Here is a 21,020-nt window from a genome sequence, read left to right on the forward strand (position 1 = left end):
AGTGTTGTGAAGTATGGCAGGTGAAGCTCTGTCTCCCTTGCCTACCCTGACGTCATGGATATAAAGGCAGTGAGGCACATGTAGCCAATATGCTCAATGAGTTTGGAGGCAAAGAGCTTGTGCAGTAACTGGAGAGAGTGTTGTTATCAGAGGAGGGTTTTAATTATGGGGAAAACTAGGGTACACTATGCTTGAATCCAGAGGGGGTCTGTCATTGGGAAACAGTGGGTGGCAAAAAGCATGCAGAGAGTGAGTAGAGGAGGCAGAGAGGGGGACTGAGGAAGGAGCTGAAAGTGATTAAGAGAAAATGGGGGTTTGAGGACTAGGAGGAGAGAAGTTTCTTGAGTGAATTGGACTGCAATTTTCTTAATTGCCACTAAGCATATTGTAAGCACTGTTGCAAGTGTAGGGTTGAGGTGTAGATCTGCAAAGTTGAGTTGTGAGATGTCAAAAAAAGAAGTAAGGGAGACATTTCATAGTTAGACTAGTTGAGGGCAGGAGAATGATATACAATAGGGGAGAAAATTGTAGGGTGGATACAGTGTTGATAGAACTGATGTTATGCTTAGTGATGGCAGCCTTGGGGAGCAGAAGTGAAGCAAGAGTCAGGAACAAGTAAATGAGAGAAGGATAATGGCCATAAAGAGTGAATGGGTACTTGGTATAATAAGATATATGACAATGGTGAGTTAAGACCAGATCAAATGTATGTCCACTCACATGGGAAGAGGTCAATTGGGAGAGACCAAATAATTATTCGAGGGTAAGGATTTGAGAGACAAAGAATTTTGTGAGGACATCTATAGGAATACTAAAGTCACCTATCATGAGAATGTCAGAATTGAGGCATTAAGGAATCAAGGAAGCAAATTTGTCGAGGAATTTAGAGGTAGGGACAGTGGGATGATAAATAACAGATACTTGAAAGTTAACAATTTAAAGAAGACAATAGCATGTGTTTGAATCCAAAGGAATGGTTCTAAAGGTAAAATTTGGTAGATGTCACCAGAAACTGGGGTTTGGGGGCCACCAGAGGAGAGATCCATGGAAGAAGTGATGTGAGAGAGAGAAAATCAGGTTCTAGTGAGGGGTGAGTGGCAGTTGGAAGTCCCCCCTGTCACCCATGAATAGTTGCTGTGCATATGCACACAGCATCTATTCCCTTAGCAAGAGGGGCTGGGTGCATGGCCAACAGCTCACAGAGCCACTGGCTATGTCCCCCCACAATGGTGAAAATGGGGCATGGCCTAATGCGAGCAACAAAAGTATAGGCCATGCCCCAAAAATTCCGACCATGCACCGCAGTGTTCCGCCGCCCATTCATTGAATGTTGGGAGGTACAGTATGCAGTTATAAAGGTCAATTATATCCACCATTGGTGTATGTGCACAGTCATGTACAGGCATCTTGAGTTCATTTATATGGCAGTGCTGCTTTACATTACTAGAAGGAAAACTGTTTATATACAAGTTTGTTCACATAGGAATTAAAGTGGTAATGTAGTTAAATGTGTGCTCTCTTTAAAGAGTATTAAACTATCATCATTACCGCACATATAATAGGCTTTAATGACACAGGTTGAATGTGTAAAATTAAAAATGTAGCTGTGTTTATTACGAATTAGCATGCTGTTTTAAACATTGTGTGCCATATTATCAGGATTTTTACAACACCGTAAAACTGCTAATACTTCACAATATTTATGCTTAATTTTCGAATCTACAATGCAACATCTGCATATTTTAAATCAATCTATCTATCTATCTTATTCTGAAATATTTTCTATATTACGATAATAAATCTGATGCTAATTCAATTTTTTCACCAAATCTAATCAAAAGTAATCATACTTTTTTTTTAACTGTAGAACATCCAATACACGAAGAAAGACATCCAGTCATAGAAATAAAAGGTAAAAATGCTATCACTTGTGTATAAATTTTAGAGACCATCATTCAAAGCTTGATAAATGATTCAGTCAAGAAAACCAGAATGAATTGTTATATTAAAGGTTCTCTAAAGAAAGTTGCTATTTTATTTTCTAGTTGTACCTGCCTACTGTATAATTTAGGAATTGTCCAAAAAATTCATTTTATGAAGATATTATGCATTTACTGTAGTTTGATTCCATGACCATTGTTTCTATATGCAATCATAATCTCTGTATCTTCTCTTAACTTTTTTCTTACGTCAGCCTATTTTCTATGTGATACTTGATGTCTTGAATGTATGGACCAGCATTGTTACGTATGTCTGATGTAATTGGGGAATATCTTGAATACAATAAAAAAGAATACCTAAAATAATTTTGTGTTTCTGTATAAATTGAGAGATGTACAAATTTGTAACATTTAAAAGTAAAGGACCATCAATTCAGCTGTATGAAAGAAGTTTCGAATTATACACAAATGTTTTCCATTAAAAAAACAAAACAGATTGTTTTTTCGTACTCTACTTGAAAAGTGTACATAAATATGGAAGTAAAGTTGTTAGCGGATGAGATATTCTGCACTCATTTTGATGTCTTCATAAGATCAATATTTTATGTGGGTTTCTTAAAACAAGCACATGTAAGAAAAGAAAAGAGAAGAAAATAAAAATGGTCGGAGAATCCTTGATTAAGAGTCCAGGAAACTTGAAACTTGTTGATTGTGGGAGTGCACGTATGAAGTGCCTTGAATAAACTACCAAAACTGCAACCATTCATATGCGATACTGGATCATCTCACAGATATTTCCAGAATAGGGGAAGTTAGGGATGGCCACTGCAGCTGAAAACACACGCATACTTCCAAACTGTCCCGATAATTGTGTGACAGTCCCATTTTTGGGGGGAATGTCCCTCTGTCTAACCCACAGGCAGCATCCTGTATTAGGGGGCAGTTAGGAGCATTGTCGCAATTGCTAGATGCTGTGTGTATGCACAGCATGCCAGCAGTTCACAGAGTACTGGGCATGCCCGCTCAGTGATGGGAAATAGGCTTGGTTTGTGGGCATGTCATCCCACAATATATACTGAGGCCATGTTCCCCTTTCAAGGTACTGCATGGAGAAATCCCGATTGGGACAATTTAACCCTTTGAGTGCCAACTTCTCTGTGAGAGATGTGCAAAATATCCGCTAAAAATGCCAGCTTCGCTGGCATTTGTTATATAAGTTCAAATTAAAAATGTTGTGTAATAAAGTTTATATTTCCAATATAGGGTAAGCAATACCAGTCATTATGAGGAATAAAAATGTTTGCTTGTCAATTTTCACATCAATTTTGACAAATTTGCTTGGCACTCAAAGGGTTAAATGTTGAGGGATATTCCTGGCAGCAAAATTGACACTTGAAAAGCACAACCTGCTCTATTTCTTCCTAAAAAGGCTTTAAACATGACATACAATTTGTAACCTCTTTTGTTATGCAAGTCTAATCCAATTTCTAACTGCACCTCCCTACTATTCCCATTCTTACTTCTGTATCCCTTTTTTCTCTTTACTTTCTTGCAGTCAAAAGTTCCCCCATTGTTTTTTCTTCTTCTCTCTTTTCTTACACTTGCTCTTGGTCACAGCCATATAGCTGTATTACCTCATGCTTATTGTATGTATATTGGCAAGGCAGATCTCTTGCATGTAACTTATGCCCCATACACATGGTTCAGTTTGGTCTATTTTTCTATTCGATTTTGGAAAATTGAACGGAAATAGAATGCATTCAATTTCGATTCAATCCCGAAATCAAATAGAAAAATAGACTGTACGGGTAAGAACTATATTGTATGGATCTGTACTATATAGTCCAAATCTAATGTGTTTGCCTTGCCATGCATTTTAATCCCTAGTTGATCCTGATTCGATCCCGATTCAATCAAATAGCAAGGCAATTGCACCGTGTGTACACCCCTTAAGGTTGTGTTGATTCAATAGTTAACAGTTTGGCTATTTCAAATGTTGAAAAGCTGGAAACAAGTTTATATGAGTGAGGTAACCTTTATAAATGTATGTTTATGTTTTTTAAGCTTGATTTCGAGGTTGGAAAATATTACAATTGTAAATCAATCAATAATGTTTGCTCTTGGTGTGCCAGGAAGTCAGGGCTGAAACTAGGATTTCCAGAGCTCAGGGCAAACAAGGAATTTGGTGCCCCCACGCCAAATAAAAAAAAATCCCAAGGAAGGGGGAGAGTGGAGGAGAGATTGAGCGGCTTTCAGCGCCCGTGTCTTTCATTGCCCCGGGTCTTTCAGCGCCCGGGGCATGTGACCCCCTAGCCCCCCTCTAGTTATGGCCCTGAGGAAGTGTGATATTTGTATTTGTTAATCAGAACATGTAAGCTTTGTTTAAAATATTTCTAATGCTTGAAATTATTTTTGAAAAAGTCCTGAGTTAAAGGGACGAAACACGTTGACCTCCTCCTACGGCGTTAACTTAATACCCTGAACAGTGCCCATACAATCAATCCCTGGCACACTACCAATCTCAGCAAGCTGATTATTCGGATAATCTATCACTCTTCCACCATGTGCAGACCAGCTAACAGCAACTGGTGGATTCCAACCCACTGGGGGGTTCCAAAATAGGGCTGACCTCTGGCGGTATCCAGCGCACTAAGGATCCCAGCAAAGCTGGCCGGCTGGAGATCCACTACAAGCAACATGCCACTACATCCCCGCTGCCGAGAACATGCCAGTGCTCACCTGTGCACTGCATTAGCATGCCAGACCATCTTTTACCTCCACAGCGGCACATTTCTGGATCAAGCACCAGACACACAGGCACTACATCTGCATGTGAAGGCTCCTGGGATATGATTGAGCTCCGGTTCCCCCACCGAAATTACGGGACCCCCCACAATGGGACAATCAGGGTATCCTGAGTACTATCAATTGAATTGACCTATTTGTCCACACCATTATTAAGGACATTATATTATATCTCCATGGGCTTCAGTCTACCTGGCTAGCTGGGATGCCAGCAATTTCATCGGAATATAATATTTGATGTATCTTCATTTATAGTGAAGGACTGAGTACAGTTATCAGATAGTGTTCAGTGACTTTTTTATCTATTCTATTCAAGTATATATTTTATGCATTATTTACGCATAATATTATTGTCTATCATGTTATATTTTTAGGATTGGTACAGCTTATAAATTTATGCAATGTATACCTGTACTTAATAATCTTTTTATGGTATAGTACACGTAAAATAAGGATCACGCTAAGTTAAATTTGTTTCTATCCCTAATTGTTCCTAAGACACAGTGTTCACTTGTTATTATTATTATTTTTATAATATAGGTAGATAAAGATTATGAAGTATCTTAAAAATATAATGTTTTTTAATAAGTTAAACACATGGGTATGGGTTGTAGGTTTGACATACATTTAGTCGACCACTAAAGGTTGACAGGGCTTAGGTCGACACATGAAGTAGGTCAACATGGCTAAGGTCAACCGGGTCAGAAGGTTGACACAAGCATTTGGACAAGAATGAGAAGGCTGACAGTCAAAAGGTCTATATGAGCGTTTCACATTTTTCATCATAAGTCGACATTGATACCATATCAATGTAACAGGTCCCCTTGCAGTCTTCAGCTCATCAGCCATATCACCACCTCTTCCAGGCTCCTCATTGGTCAGAATCATTTTAATGTTCTTTGACTTCTCTATTGTGGCAGGCACATGCACTCCAGCTTCATGAGCCCTTCGCTCTGCATGCTCCTTGTCCTTCTAACACACCACCAGCTCATCCTGCAGGCGATGGTTCTTCTTGTGTAAGCAAACATCCTCTCTGTGCAGCTCCTGCACTTACAGCTTGTGAAGTTCTCCGTGACAGCTCCTGCTGAAGCCTTAGTGCTTCCGTCCTGGCCACCTCAAAGTGTATGTGCGAACCATCTCCAACTCTTGATTTTGTTTTGCATTCTCTACAGTAAGCTATAAAGGTAGCAGCTGTAATCTGGCCAGGAGGTTAGCTGCGAGCTGGAGAGAGAGAGAGTAGAAAGAGAAGAACACCGTTTATCTTACTTTTAGGTACCAATGGTGACAGACTTGCATGGAAAACCAGGCTTTGGTGTGAAAGGGGTTGACCTGGGAAATTCCTGGGTTACTGCCAAGTGGCCCCTCAAGCACACCACCGCCTGTCTTCTTTTGTTCATTTACTGTAAATGTGCTTTGTGAAAGGGGGTAAAAGCTTTGAGCCATGTTTTACCCAGGTTTTTGTAGCCGTAAAAAAAAACCTGGGTTTTGGGGATTTTTCTGTCTGAAAGTGATACTAGAGGAAGGAAGGTGATTAGCTTAGCATTGGACATGTTGAACTTTAAGTAGTTTTGAGGTAGTTGCACACATGGGATAACATAGAACTTGAGAGGTTAAGTGAAGTGGGACAGTAACAGAAGCCATTACATGAGAGAGAAGTATAATGAGATAAAAGCAGAGGTCTGAGGTGTGAGAACAACCACAAGTAATGCCAACATATAGATGCCAGAAGTACTTTAGGACAGTGATAAAACATTTCCACAGGTGCATGAAGATGTGGCTAGATGGAAAGTTCTGTATATTGTACGAGAAGGTATTGAGTAGACAGAATATGTATTCATCTTAGTTAAAGTGATTAAAATAATCTATTTCATTATTTAAAATGAATAAGATGTTCCCCCAGCATAAGGACCAACTCGGACTTCCTACAGGGAACATTTGCAAAAAATGTGTTGGTAATTTGTATATCAGTCTTGTTTTACCTGTGTAGCCAGTCAGGCAAAAAAGAGAGACAGTTACTTCAAACTTTGATAAAAGCCATAGTGATATGTTTAAAATAGAGTAAAATTATTTGAATTGTTGCATGTTACAGAAAGCAACATTTCCTATAGATGTTTTTTTTGACTCAACCAATGTGTCAGCGTTGTGATGTATATTCTGGACAGAAAACATTTCTTTTAGCAATTGAAATTTTCTTTATACCTTGTACATGGGCTTACTATTTGTAAATGAAAAAGTACAAATAAATAAAGTATGTTTTAGAAACATACAAGTGCAAAATACATACAGTATATGTATAGCAGGGCAGCAGAAATCAGCAATTTCATAGAATGAAGAATATGCATTATAATGAAATAAGTGATACAATTGAAAGATATAAAACATTTTGGTGCTTGTTTCCTAGCTCGGCGCCCATCGCATCGCATTCCAAAACACTAAATAACGTATACGATGGTATGCGATGCCATGCGATGCGACACGATGTTGTACAATAAAATATTGCATCGTATGCCATACAATGGCATACGATGCGATTGTATACGGTTTTTGATTGTACAACCACCCTGATGGGTCCTTACAATGTTAACTGGCCCCCCATACTCAATTGACGCCACCTTCACGATCAATGCAAACCCGAAGCACAGCGAGCGCAGCGATCCCGCGAGGGGCGGCGGTACGCGTCCTCCGACCATTTCATATCCCCACTATCCACGTTGGCATGGAGTTGACTTTAGATATTGTGGCGAGCGCAGCGAGCCACCGAGTTCGAAGCGTGGCGAGCGGCTACGGAATAGGAGCCTGAAGCGTGGCGAGCTAAGCGAGCCCCGCTAGGTGCCGCGCAATACATGTAAAGTAATCCGTGTCCCCTCACGGGGCTCGCTGTGCTCCCCATGCTTCGGGCTCGGTGGCTCGCTGCTCTCGTCACACTATCAAAAATCAACTGCGCGCCGACGTGGATAGTGGGGGTATGAAGGGTATGGAGGAAGCGTAACGCCGCCCCTCGCAGGCTCGCTGCACTCATCACGCTTCGGGTTGGCGTTGATCATGGGGGTGGCGCTGAGTATGGGGGGCCATTTAATATTGTAAGGACCCATCAGGGGGGTTGTACAATAAAAAATAGTATACCATTGCATCGCATCACATGGCATGCATTGTATGCAGCTATATGGCATGCCATAAGATGAAAATATTGGGCGCTGTGCTAGGAAACAAGTACCAACATTTTTATTTATTCAGATGTGCCAACCCATTGCCATTTTGGTGCTCAGTGCCAGAAAGAGAATTGGTCCACCCCTCCCCCCTACACACACACACACACACACACACACACACACACACTCAAAATATGAATAGGACATGCCAAAAGCATCTGCCCAAAATTTAGGGATGCAACTTCATTGGAAAGGGCGTGGCCACATATTAGTACCAATTCACATTACAATGTCCGTTATTCACACAGTACCACTTGTACACATTTCAATGCAGCTGCACCCTGTGTGCACCACACTGCAGCAGCACAAACAGAGCAATACCACTTGCACTGGCACACACACAAACAGAAATACACCACATTGCACCAGCAGACACAGAGAGTTACACTTTGTCTCATATACAGTGCGAGTTAAGTGTGCATAAAATACAATTCTGGATACAGTGTTGTCAGATACTGTAAAAGATAGGGGAGAGGGTGGTGCTATCTCATGGGCTATGTTTATGCTGGCTACTGTGGAGTGAGATAGGCCAGCGGCGGCGGGCAGAGAAGCAGCAGCGAGCAGCTGGATATTTCAACAGTCCCATTGAAATCAATGGGAAACCGCTAATTGGCTGAGACCATGAAAGATGGCTCTCTTGGCCAATCAGCTGCCACCAATTGATGTGAATAGGGCTTTTGAAATCTTTAGGCTGCCTACCACTGCCTGTTTTACTGTCGCTTCTCTGCTCCTGGGTTCCGACCTCTTTGCAGCAGCTGGGCAGTAACAGGATGCAGAGTGGGGAGCTAGTTTCTCCTGCCTGGAACCTACCCACTCTGCAGACTAGGTGCATGCCAGTGGGTGTGTCCGCAGTGCAGATGTGATGTGGACAAAGCAATGCTGCCACACACCTAGTTATGGCTCTGTGTCAACCTTCATATATCCTGAAAGTGGACCCTGTGACATTGCCACAAGATTTTGCCACAAAATATACATCTTATTCACATCACTAATGCAATAAATGTACAATGCATGGGGATTCTGACAACTGATGCTAAATTTCATAAGTTGACATAAGCTGCCCGCTCCCTGCACCCACATCATGAGTGCATGTACATGGGAACACCCAGCATATTCATGAGAGCAGCCCATTGCTGCCGACCTACACCCCCTGCCCGCACTGCTAGGTGCCAACGGCATGCCAAACAAGCAGTTTGCCATGCCTTACTCCACACCAAGTGGCTGAACAGAAAAATTGCTCCCCCATGTGAACTAATCAGAATAATATCCTTTGTGTTAAGTAAGACATTTGGGGAAAAGTCTGATAATATTATCAATGCAAATCGTTCATTCAGGAGTTAAAAGATTCTGGCTAAATTGCAATATTCAAGCATTCATTAAAGTTAGTAAAAGTATCTACTGTTCTAAACGGAATCCCGCTGAGCCATATCTTACCATTCCACGGTATACTCTGAGTGGAGGTTGGTTTAAATGTTGTAGCCCCAGTGCATGATCCGATGCAGTGGGGACACTAGGGGTCAGCATCCATCTCCCTTCTCGTGCTCCAGAGCACGGAGAATACCAGAACTACCGCTGGTGTCCGCGCAAGGTTACAGGGTTACTGTGCAGTGCGTTTGTGAGGCAGGTTGTAGGGAATGTCCTGGGTGTCTTTGTGACTAGAGCAAAACATGTTGCCTTGCAAGTGCAGCTAATATTTTTTTGTGTGCAGTGTAAATATTAGGTGCTTTTGTCTGTAGCACGCAAATGTTAGACAGCTTTACTTTCACACTGCAGCATAGATTTCAGTTTGAACACACCCCACCCAAATCTAATACTCTCTTCACAGGTTACATCTGCCCCACCTGTAGCACAACATAGTTTTTGCCCAGTGGCTTGCTTTTATGCTTTACTTACAAACATGAAACAGGCCTTATATAAAAAATATTAATAATAAAATGTTTATTATAATAATAATAATAACACATCAGTATAGAGAAGTAATGTATTACAGACAAAGATCCACATAGAAGACTATGGGGGGTATTCAATCCTGGCCAAACCTAGCATTGGTGAAATCTGCGATAATCAGCAAAATCTGCAAAATTGACAAGAATTCATGTCGTCTTGGCTAATTCATTGTTTTCACCCATTATTTCACCTATTTTTTCGCCCATGACACTACCTAAAAAAAAAAACCTGTGATTGAATACTGGTAAACAAATTTTTGCCGCGTTTTGCACCTGACAAATAAATTTGTCTGGGATGGAATACTCCTTTAGATTTTTATTAGTAAATACATTTATTTTTTCAGCTCACTGACTCCCCCCCTCCTCCCCATAACTGGTGTGCAATGGTGCATATGTCCTCATTTGCTTCTAATGGGACCTGGCAATGAAGATATTCAGCTGTAAATATTTGGCTGCATGAATCTGTCATGAAACAGATGTTAGTTATATATTGTTCAAATTCATCATCTCAGCAACAAACATGAAGACCATGATAGCTATTGATTCTGACACTGCAATGTTTGTGTCACAATAAATTATACCACATAGTGTTTGATTTATACAATTGACAAAATAGTTTGGAATGATCTATGTGAAGCATCATGCTTAGTGAAAGGATTATAGAGCAAGCAATGTTCTGAGAAAATATAGATGGTACAGTGCTTAATTCAGAGATGAATACATACAATATACTCTAGTAAACATGAGGGAAGGTAATACGCTCTTAATGTTCTTGCATTAAAAATAATTCTTATTCTGGCAAGTGCTAATATGAATATGAAATACACAGACATTCAGAGGAGACAACCCACACTAAATGACACCCACACCTAGTGGCAGAACTTGTGGGTGGTGAGCCCAGGTACAAAAATATAATTTAATCCCCCCTCCTCCAACCCAACCCAAGACCACAATATTCAACATGGCAGTGGGTGAAAGCGAGAGCCAGAGGGTGGCAGGGGGAGGCAGAGTGTGACAGGGAAAAAGAGTGTGTGAAAGGAAGAGGGTGACAGAGCAGCAGTGGTCCACTTAGTCCTCCGGGCCGGATGCATTGCACCTCCTGGTATGGTTTGGAATGGTAGTTTCACCTCTGCCCACACCAGAGCCTGGTAGTAATAGTATGAAACACATCTAGATTGGCTCTCCGTGTTTTTGGTCTTTAGCTGATTTTGTACCTGCAGAGCACTAAAAACATTGACATACAGTACTGTATACAGGAGTTGTGAGGGAAATGGGTCTTGATAGCAGGTATGATATCTACAAGAAATATTCATTTGGTAAAAATATGAAAACATTTTACATAAAAACATGTAAAACAAGTGAAACAAGAAGATGTGTATATGTGTGTGTGTGTATATATATATATATATATATATATATATATATACAGTATATATATAAATTTATATATGTATGTATATATATATATATATATATATATATATATATATATATATATATATATATAATATGTGCATTGATGTAGTTGTATTGTATGTGTATTTAGAGGTTTGGAAAACTGCTGGTGACATTAATGGAATATGGCATTAACAAAAATCAAACTTTACCTTAAGGAAGTAAGTTAAAAGAGCATGTGGCTGTTCTATGCAATGATCAAAGTTCATTGGATACATCAGGTTTAAATGATTTTATTGAAATAATGAATGCCAAATTTCTAGAACTTTTTTTTGTGGAACAGCCACTAAAAAAACATTGGAACATGAGTTCCCATCAATATTTACAGTAGTTACAGTGATTTCAGGTGTACAAACCACATTTTTTACTTGGTATTAGTACTGTATAATAATTTAACTGGGCAGTGTTTGCCAATCTCTAGCCTTCCTGTACTACTGTATAATTCCAGAATCCCTGCAAAATACAAAATATTTGTACAACGTCCATTTTTAAATAATCATCTTTTTCTATCAAAGTTTAAAGATGTTGGGCCTGGCTGTATGAGACTAAGGTCTGATTCACACCTGTTCGTACAGGTCTGAATTCAGCCCTGGCCCCGATGGTGGGTGTCTGTGCATGTGCTTACGACAAATAATTTAATTCAGCAAGGAATTCGCAAAATGATTGGCAGCCTGGGGGTCACTCAGCATTTCTTGGGCATGCCCATCAATACAGTGGGCATTTTGGCCATCACCATACAGTATACAAGTAAATGTAGGCTTACTTTTATTTGCAAAGAGAGGAAAAATAACTTGATGGTGATTGACCATCAAATCATTTTTCCTGTGTGTGGGTGCATGTGAGCAGATTTGTAGGCATTGTACACATTCGCTCACATCATAATGTGCTGAGTTGGGTGGTTGGAGGGAGTGCATTCGGCAGGGTGGCGTTTACCTTCTCGCTAGGCAGTGAATATATGCAGATCTGAATTGGGCTCCAAGACACAAAATGTACATTTCTCCTTATAGAGCTTCTAAATTATGCTGGGTGTCTCGCACTGTATGGTGTAGAGACCCTTTGCGTATAAAGACTCATCTTCACTCAGTGTAGAGTTGGTCTGGTGTTGGAAAAGTTCCCTCTCTCAGGCAAAGCAACTCAGTTGGCAATTTAGCCCTATGCAGTACCCAATTCTTAGGGAATAAAATAAACTAATTGTGTAATTGTTAATAATATGAATGGGTGAAAACATTACAAGAGCTCTGAAGATCACCTAAAGATTTCATTCCTCTCAAATATACTGCCTCACTGAGTCTGAGCACAGCATTTGTAAAACATTTGTGCATAAAAATGAGAAGAGTGAAATCCAAGTTAGATGTTAGACCAGGAATGACCAACATGTAACTGTCTAACTGTTGTGAAACTACACATACCAGCGTGCACTTCCACAGTTTTAGTATTACCTAATAACAAATCTGTAAAAGGGCATGCTGGGTCTTTCATGACAGCTGGAGAGCCACAGTTTGACCTAGCCTGCAGTAGAGGAATGAGTTTTAGAAGTGTCAAAAGTGAAGACAGAAATGACTCGAAATCCACTCCAGCAGTAAAACATGGGCTCAAATGTGGGATGCCATGGGAGTATGTAACCTTGAATGGAAGATAATTGATTTTCTGTGTAGACCTACTGTTTAGACATTGTGTTACATGAAATATTAACGGTGCATTCTAGATGGGATGAATAATAACTAATATATCAAGGAAGTTGAATCCATTTACCTTACTCCAGACAAAAACCTCAAGGGTCATGTATTCGACCCCCACTATGGACCTTACTGGGCAGAGTTTGTATATTCTACCCCTGCTTGTATGGTTTTCCTCCGGGTACTCCGGTTGTCTCCCACAATCCAAAACATATACAGATAGTTTAATTAGCTTCTAACAAAAATTAACCCTAGAATGTGTGTGTGTGTGCATGTACATGTGGCAGGGAATATAGATTGTAAGCTCCACTGGAGCAGGGAAACATGTGAATGTAAAGTGCTACGGAATACATATGCACTATATAAGAAACTGTTTATAATAAAAAATGTACAGTAAGAGTTGAAACATGCATTACAGAGAAGGTAGCAGGAGCAGTTTAATAAGGAAAAGTGGGCTAGACGACCTGACCTGTTAACAAGTCAGTTAACCTGTTAACAAGTACAGAAGTCTCATTCAGTGCATTTGATTGCAGTGAATACATGTAAATATTATGCAAAAAAATAAGGTTATGAGTAGCATCATATCACCCATGCCAATTTCCCTTATTTAATTATATTAAATATTCTGTTGAATCAAAAATATAATGCAAAGTGTAATTTCTATTAAACATGGAATAGACAATGTTGGATGCCAATTCCTTGTGCCACATTTTTAAGTTATTAAGTGAAAAACAATTTCTTCTATTTCCATGGAAGGGCACCAACAAATCGAGGATTTATTATTTCTGATTGTGTGTACAAAGTACTTGAGGTTATACAATTTTCTGTACTATGGCAGGTCCCTCATACTATAGCATCCTGTGTATTAGTATATAATATGCTGTGCTTGAGTTCTGTAGTTAATATACTATTAATTGTATACTATATTCATAATATACTGTACTGTGCAGGATCTTCTCATGGTATAGATGCACTTATGCCTTTTTGATTAAAGGTTTGGCCTCCATATTTGTCTTTTTTGGGATTTCTCCCAGGTGTTTCAACCCTGTTGTATGTCTTTAGTGATAGCACTGTAGAGGAAATTGTTAGTAATGGCCTCTGATTATCATATGTGTCTTGGAGGCTCTGAGGTTGCTACTCACCAGAGAAGGCAATGTGTAATTGTCTACCCAGACCATTAGTACTTATCTAATTTAACATAATATGAAAAGAAACCTGAAAGTCAACCAAAAGAAATAAGTAAAGTTATCCATCGCTAATCTTATTCTATTTTAACCAATTTATAAATAAATTGAGAAGGACAAGTATTAAAGATATCTTGTGTGCAACTATTACTACTTTATTTTTGCCATGACAAACAAGTGATGTGATGGTAACACATGTTTTTTGTCAGTATATTTTTTAAAGGTTTTCATATAAATATTTGATGGAATTGCAGGAACAATAAAATGTACCAAGGGCTACCTGGGAAGTTGCCCAGAACCCCACAATTCAGACAGCGAATGGAAATCATTGTGCTAATTTTTGGATGGCTGGAATAATTCGCAAATCAGATTGCTCACAGCCATTTACTGTGTGGAAAGATGGTGCAGGACTGCAGAAGGGGACTATTATAGTTTAACATGGTTCTTGAAAATGTGTGCTTAGCAGTCCCATTGCATTGCTTTGTCCAGGGCCTAATGCTGATAAAGACAGCCCTGGCTGTACATACAGTATAGCTCTTGTTCAGCCTAAAGGGTAGGACAAGTTTAATTAAAAAAAATATTCTATCTATTGTTGTTAATTAGAATTTATTAGATTACAAAACTAATTTCAAACCTCATTTAATGAACTAACATTTTACTCTGAATGAAATATTTGATACCAGCAGAGTCACTGAGCTAATTTAAATAATATGGAAAGCCTGAATATTTCTACATTATAGGGAAGAGTCATAGTTGTATACAGATCTGTTTTGCAGATGGATGCTGCTCTTTTATACACTCTACATGCTCCAAAGATATATGGACCTTATTCTAGTTCACTCTTTCTGACAAAATCCTTCTTAGATGGACAAAACCATGTAAAATGTGCAGAGAGAATAAGATTTGGGTGAGTAATTTTGTTTCTGTGCAGGGTACTGGCTGCTTTATTTTTACACTGCAATATAGATCTCACTTTGAAGTAAAACCCCACCCCAATCTAATTCTCTCTGCACAAGTAACATCTGCCCCACCCGCAGTGCACATGGTTTTTTTCCATCTAAGAAGGTTTTTGTCAGAAAGAGTAATCTAGAATAAGGTCCTATATTCTGAGGGCATGACGTGAAAGTGTAGGAAGTGCAGGCTACGCTGATTTAATCACATATGGTATAGGGATTTAAGTATTTTTTCTATGTGCATTCTGTCAAAAATATATATCTACATTACCTATCATATATTAAATATGCAAGTCATTGATATCCATATATTAAGTAATAACATAAGCTGTAGCACAAAACATATTTTTATCAGATGAAAGTTTTAAATATAATTTTTGATACATATACATAATAAAATATACTACTTATTGTAAAGCATTTTTGGAGATCAACTCCTTAAAACCGTAGACTTATTTTAATTTACCTTTTTAAGTTTAATGTATATCTGGGTTATTATAATCTTATGACTTTCAATATTTAGTTTCATACAGTTCAATCAGACTTACTTGTTTTATTGTTCATTTTTAATTTATTTTGATTATCAAAACTTAAATTTTTTGACAAAACAATATTTAGTTTACCTTATATTCAAGACTCTTCTTTATAATAAAATGGCATAATTTGGTTTTATTTTGTGTAATGCATGCTATAAAATGAATGTATACATTTTATTATCCATAGATATAGAAGATATAGAGTTGATAAAGAAGGAACATGAAATAGAAAAAGGTAAGTGGAATTATAATCCATCTTTTAAATCATGAAAATACAAGTATACTAAACACATTGTAAACATAAAAATGTATAACCTCTTCATTTGTATAATAAAACCTTCATTCCACTGACCGATATGGCATTAGTTGTCACTGTAAAGATTTGTATTGTATAGCTTCTGTCAATTTAATATATAGTTCTTCTTCTACAGAGCAGAAATACTGAATTTATTAGTATTCTGCCAAACTGTCAGTCATTTTGTTTACTTCTACTGAGGATCACCATAATGAAAATCTTGTCCATTACATCCCATTCAATGTTTTTCCTGCTACGTCACAAATTCAATTGCATATCTAAATGATTATATAAATTAAATAAGTCATGTGCCATAAGACATAGTGATTCTCATTGTTGAGTAGAAAATGTAACTTGGAGATCCAACTTCAATTGTCTTGCCATGTTTTCCAAGCACAGTGAATACCAAAAACAGACAGCATCTTTTGAGATGCCAGATAATGTTTTGGATAAAAGAGCAGTGGGATGGGCTCTCAAAGAGCTGTATGAGCATAGTAATAATCCAATGGCTAATACATAACCAGTTTAAGAGTCCCCTTAGAGACAAGTAATTTTGTGTCCGGAGCTGTGAACAAGTAATATAAAGTAGTAGTATAAAGTTATTACACAAATTATCTGCAATAGTTATGATATTACAAGATTGCTATACGAAGACCCTCAAGTTGGGTATGAAATGAGTGAGAACAGACATAGAGAAAAACATCCAGTGCTCTAAGTGTTCCGAGATACATTTTGGAAAACTGGGATATATACAATGGAGATGCTGAGGCATTGGCATAAGTTTTACCACCCAATGTTGAAAAATATAACATGTAACTTCGACAGTGAAGGTGGGTCCATCTCAGCAACTGGCCCAGTCAATGACTTGCACTTCTAAGCAAGCAGTTTGATATGCTATCAAATCTTGGACAGCCAGACCTCCTAAACACTTGAACTGTGCTAGTTAGTGATTTTCCATCTTGTTTTTCCATTTAATTTATGAAATTGAAAAAAAAGTGCAAAACAGGTATATACGTTTTGGTAAAATCCTCTTCATAAATATAATCAGCTAAGACATCTGATTTCTCAAATAACTTTTTTGGAGTTCATCTATATGAGTGCAAACAGGATTCAAATAAAATTTTCCAATCATTTGCCTCAACATTCGGCATATTTATACCCAATAAATAAAGGAATTTGTCTTCAAATGGTACTTTTATAGGGCTTTAGGCATATTTTAGAGAAAGACGTTTCGAAGGAAAAGGATGTGACTCAAGCAGATAATTTTCTAACTTCAATGATTATAAATTTTGGACAGCATTTAAATTTGGAGAGACTTGGAGCTGTGTCTGAACCCTTCATTTTATATTAGTTTTTTTCTTTATATTTACATAGTTTAAGTAATATAATTTAGTAATTTTGTAATATTTTCCTCCTTCACTCACTATAAGAAAAATTATCTTCAGCAGAGGAACCTGTAAAGCAACCTGAACAAGAACCAGCAGAAATAATTAAAGGTAACCACGGAGAGCTTAAGGCCGAGCATGAGTGACTTTTTCTGCTTAATATTTTATTATTTTAAAGAAATGATAAAAGGAAATACTATTTTTAGGTGGATATCAGTCCTGATTAATTGTTCTTCTAGCACTTGCATTCCTCTCATAGAGGTGAGGAGCAGTGTTAGCCTTTTACTATGTGGAATATTTGCATACATATTTGAAAATGATTAGCATTATTAAGTAAGAGAAACTTTACTAATTGCCTTCTAAAACCATTAATCAAAATTAAAGTTTAAATCAAATAATCTTCCAATAAAAAAACATTTAAGCCTCTTTTTTAAGATTACCATCCAAAGTCAAATAGGAACAGGATTCAATTTGAATGAGGATAAGAGGTGTGCACTTCCATTGTATTAAGTGCATATAATGCATGGTCCGATCTTGCACTATTTTTATTTGTAAAAAAAAAATTGTATTTTTAATTAGTATGTCTTTGCATTAGGAATTATATTTATTGTACACGCTGTATATGGTAATAAACATTCTATCAGCAGATGTGTGACCTCTAGCATGTAAATTGATGTACTTATACTTCTACATAACCTTATCTAAAATAAAGACTCGGAGACATGGGTTTAGCAGAAATTGTTAGCTGAGTTTATTTAATCTTTAAACTAATTTTGAAGTTTTATTTATTTTAATGGTTATTTTATGGTGGCCAGAAAGAACGGCTAAAACTTATTAAGCTCCACCCCCCAAACTAACTTGCGTAAATCAGCCTAACTCAGAAAACGGTATCCACTCAACCTACAACATTGACTACCCACCCATCCGGGTGGGTTCGCAGTCCCCGAGCGGGTAATCCAGCGAAAGGCCTAAGCCAACGAGAGGCGAGCGCACCGAAAAACAAGCCAATTCCGCAACTACCAAAACTTAATAACTAATCTAAAATCTATGAACTTGCCGTTCTTTCCCGCCAATCAGCTAACGTGATTATCACCAAGCCCAACCCCCCAAAAAACAAAAAAACAATTAGGGAAGGGAGGGCGGTAAATTTTTCTGAGAAGAGAGGGAGACTCCTCCCACTGCAGCTCATATTAACCCAGCTAAGCTGCCAATCCCCATGCCCCTATTGGACACTCCGAGTCACATGCTTACCCTAAGCCTACACCCAGCTTCAGCATGTTTAATACACTACATGCCTATGCAGCCATTTCGTTGTCCTAAACATTCTATCAGCAGATGTGTGACCTCTAGCATGTAAATTGATGTACTTATACTTCTACATAACCTTATCTAAAATAAATACTCAGAGACATGGGTTTGGCAGAAATTGTTAGCCGAGTTTATTTAATCTTTAAATTAATTTTGAAGTTTTATTTATTTTAATGGTTATTTTATGGTGGCCAGAAAGAATGGCTAAAACTTATTAAGCTCCACCCCCCAAACTAACTTGCGTAAATCAGCCTAACTCAGAAAACGGTATCCACTCAACCTACAACATTGACTACCCACCCATCCGGGTGGGTTCGCAGTCCCCGAGCGGGTAATCCAGCGAAAGGCCTAAGCCAACGAGAGGCGAGCGCACCGAAAAACAAGCCAATTCCGCAACTACCAAAACTTAATAACTAATCTAAAATCTATGAACTTGCCGTTCTTTCCCGCCAATCAGCTAACGTGATTATCACCAAGCCCAACCCCCCAAAAAACAAAAAAACAATTAGGGAAGGGAGGGCGGGAAATTTTTCTGAGAAGAGAGGGAGACTCCTCCCACTGCAGCTCATATTAACCCAGCTAAGCTGCCAATCCCCATGCCCCTATTGGACACTCCGAGTCACATGCTTACCCTAAGCCTACACCCAGCTTCAGCATGTTTAATACACTACATGCCTATGCAGCCATTTCGTTGTCCTAAACATTCTATCAGCAGATGTGTGACCTCTAGCATGTAAATTGATGTACTTATACTTCTACATAACCTTATCTAAAATAAATACTCAGAGACATGGGTTTGGCAGAAATTGTTAGCCGAGTTTATTTAATCTTTAAATTAATTTTGAAGTTTTATTTATTTTAATGGTTATTTTATGGTGGCCAGAAAGAATGGCTAAAACTTATTAAGCTCCACCCCCCAAACTAACTTGCGTAAATCAGCCTAACTCAGAAAACGGTATCCACTCAACCTACAACATTGACTACCCACCCATCCGGGTGGGTTCGCAGTCCACGAGCGGGTAATCCAGCGAAAGGCCTAAGCCAACGAGAGGCGAGCGCACCGAAAAACAAGCCAATTCCGCAACTACCAAAACTTAATAACTAATCTAAAATCTATGAACTTGCCTTTCTTTCCCGCCAAAGCGGGGCTCCGGTCCCGGAGACCCCGCCCCACCACCATACTATTGAACCGAAGCTACCACGATCAACAGATCCTCCACAAATATCCGTAAACCTGCCTTGACAAGATGTATCCCGTCAGGCCTATAAAGCTGGTGAAACCTGAATCTAATCCTCTCATGTGGCACCACAGCACCACCAGCCTGTAGAACCCAACGAGCCACAGCTGTGTTTAGCTTTTTCCTGGCTTCGTCAATCGCACGACAGTCCCTGGCACCTCTCCAACACAGGCGGGGGACTATGAATGACCATATCAGGGTGCAAGTAGGCCATGCGGCCCTAATGGCGGCCAGATCTCCCAGGATCAAGGCCCTTAACTCCAGTTGTGACATCTTCCCCAGATCATTGCCGCCCAAATGAAGTACCAACACTTCTGGCAGGCCAAAGTTCTTCACCTTCATAAGAAGAAAAGCCCTTAGCTCGCGCCAGGACATTCCTCTAACTCCAAGCCAACGCAGACGCTGGCAGCCAACCACCACCGGACCTTCACCTGACTCCATTAGCCTACCTGCCCAATAGACAAATGAATGACCTACCACCCACACCCTAATGTTGTCGATGCCCACACCTGAAGGAAAAATGGATAAGATGGATTAATATGGATTCTTTAAAAGACAGGAATGAACATTTTAAGGGAGGATCTGCCAAAAGAAAAATTGTTTGGTGCACAAATTTGGTGCGGTAGCACTGCTTCAATAGCAATTGAAGCCACTCCTAGACACAATAGGTAAGAAACTCACATAGGGAGGGAAGGGTAGTGGAAGGGTATCGGAAAGAAAGGGATTACTCGGCCGGAGGAAAAAAAGTCTGAACCTGCTGCGGGACTCTTAAATGGAGACAGATTAATAAACCGAATTCAGTCCGTCAGTTCAGGCAAAAAAGCGTGAAAACTCCGGACGCTGGCCCAACAACAGAGCGTAGCTAATCCCCGAGTAGGAAACAGGCGGGCTGGGGTAACATAGGAGTACAACCAAACAGCTGGAAACCAAACACACACAGACTAACAGGGCAGGAGATGCGGACGGATGTACTTTCTATAGCTCGCAGAGTGCCATCTACCCAAGGCTTTGATGTCTCTAGCCGGCCAACCTGCCCTAGCTGCTGATGTTGCCGCGTCTATTCTAAAGGAGTGGGTGCCAAAGTCCCCCG

The 21,020-nt window shown here is 39.1% G+C and overlaps 1 protein-coding gene across 1 annotated transcript in view; it reads left to right on the plus strand.

Annotated features, from left to right (window-relative positions):
* TRDN (triadin) overlaps positions 1-21,020 on the plus strand; it is a 427,364-nt gene that overhangs the window by 387,948 nt on the left and 18,396 nt on the right. Inside the window, exons 43-45 of the mRNA XM_083174940.1 lie at positions 1,868-1,912; positions 15,892-15,939; positions 17,430-17,495. Of these exons, the coding sequence (XP_083031066.1) occupies positions 1,868-1,912; positions 15,892-15,939; positions 17,430-17,495 (159 nt within the window). The remainder of the gene's footprint in view (positions 1-1,867; positions 1,913-15,891; positions 15,940-17,429; positions 17,496-21,020) is intronic.

Source organism: Crinia signifera, chromosome 3, assembly GCF_055691185.1.
Source record: "Crinia signifera chromosome 3, ASM5569118v1, whole genome shotgun sequence".
Lineage (NCBI taxonomy): Eukaryota > Metazoa > Chordata > Amphibia > Anura > Myobatrachidae > Crinia > Crinia signifera.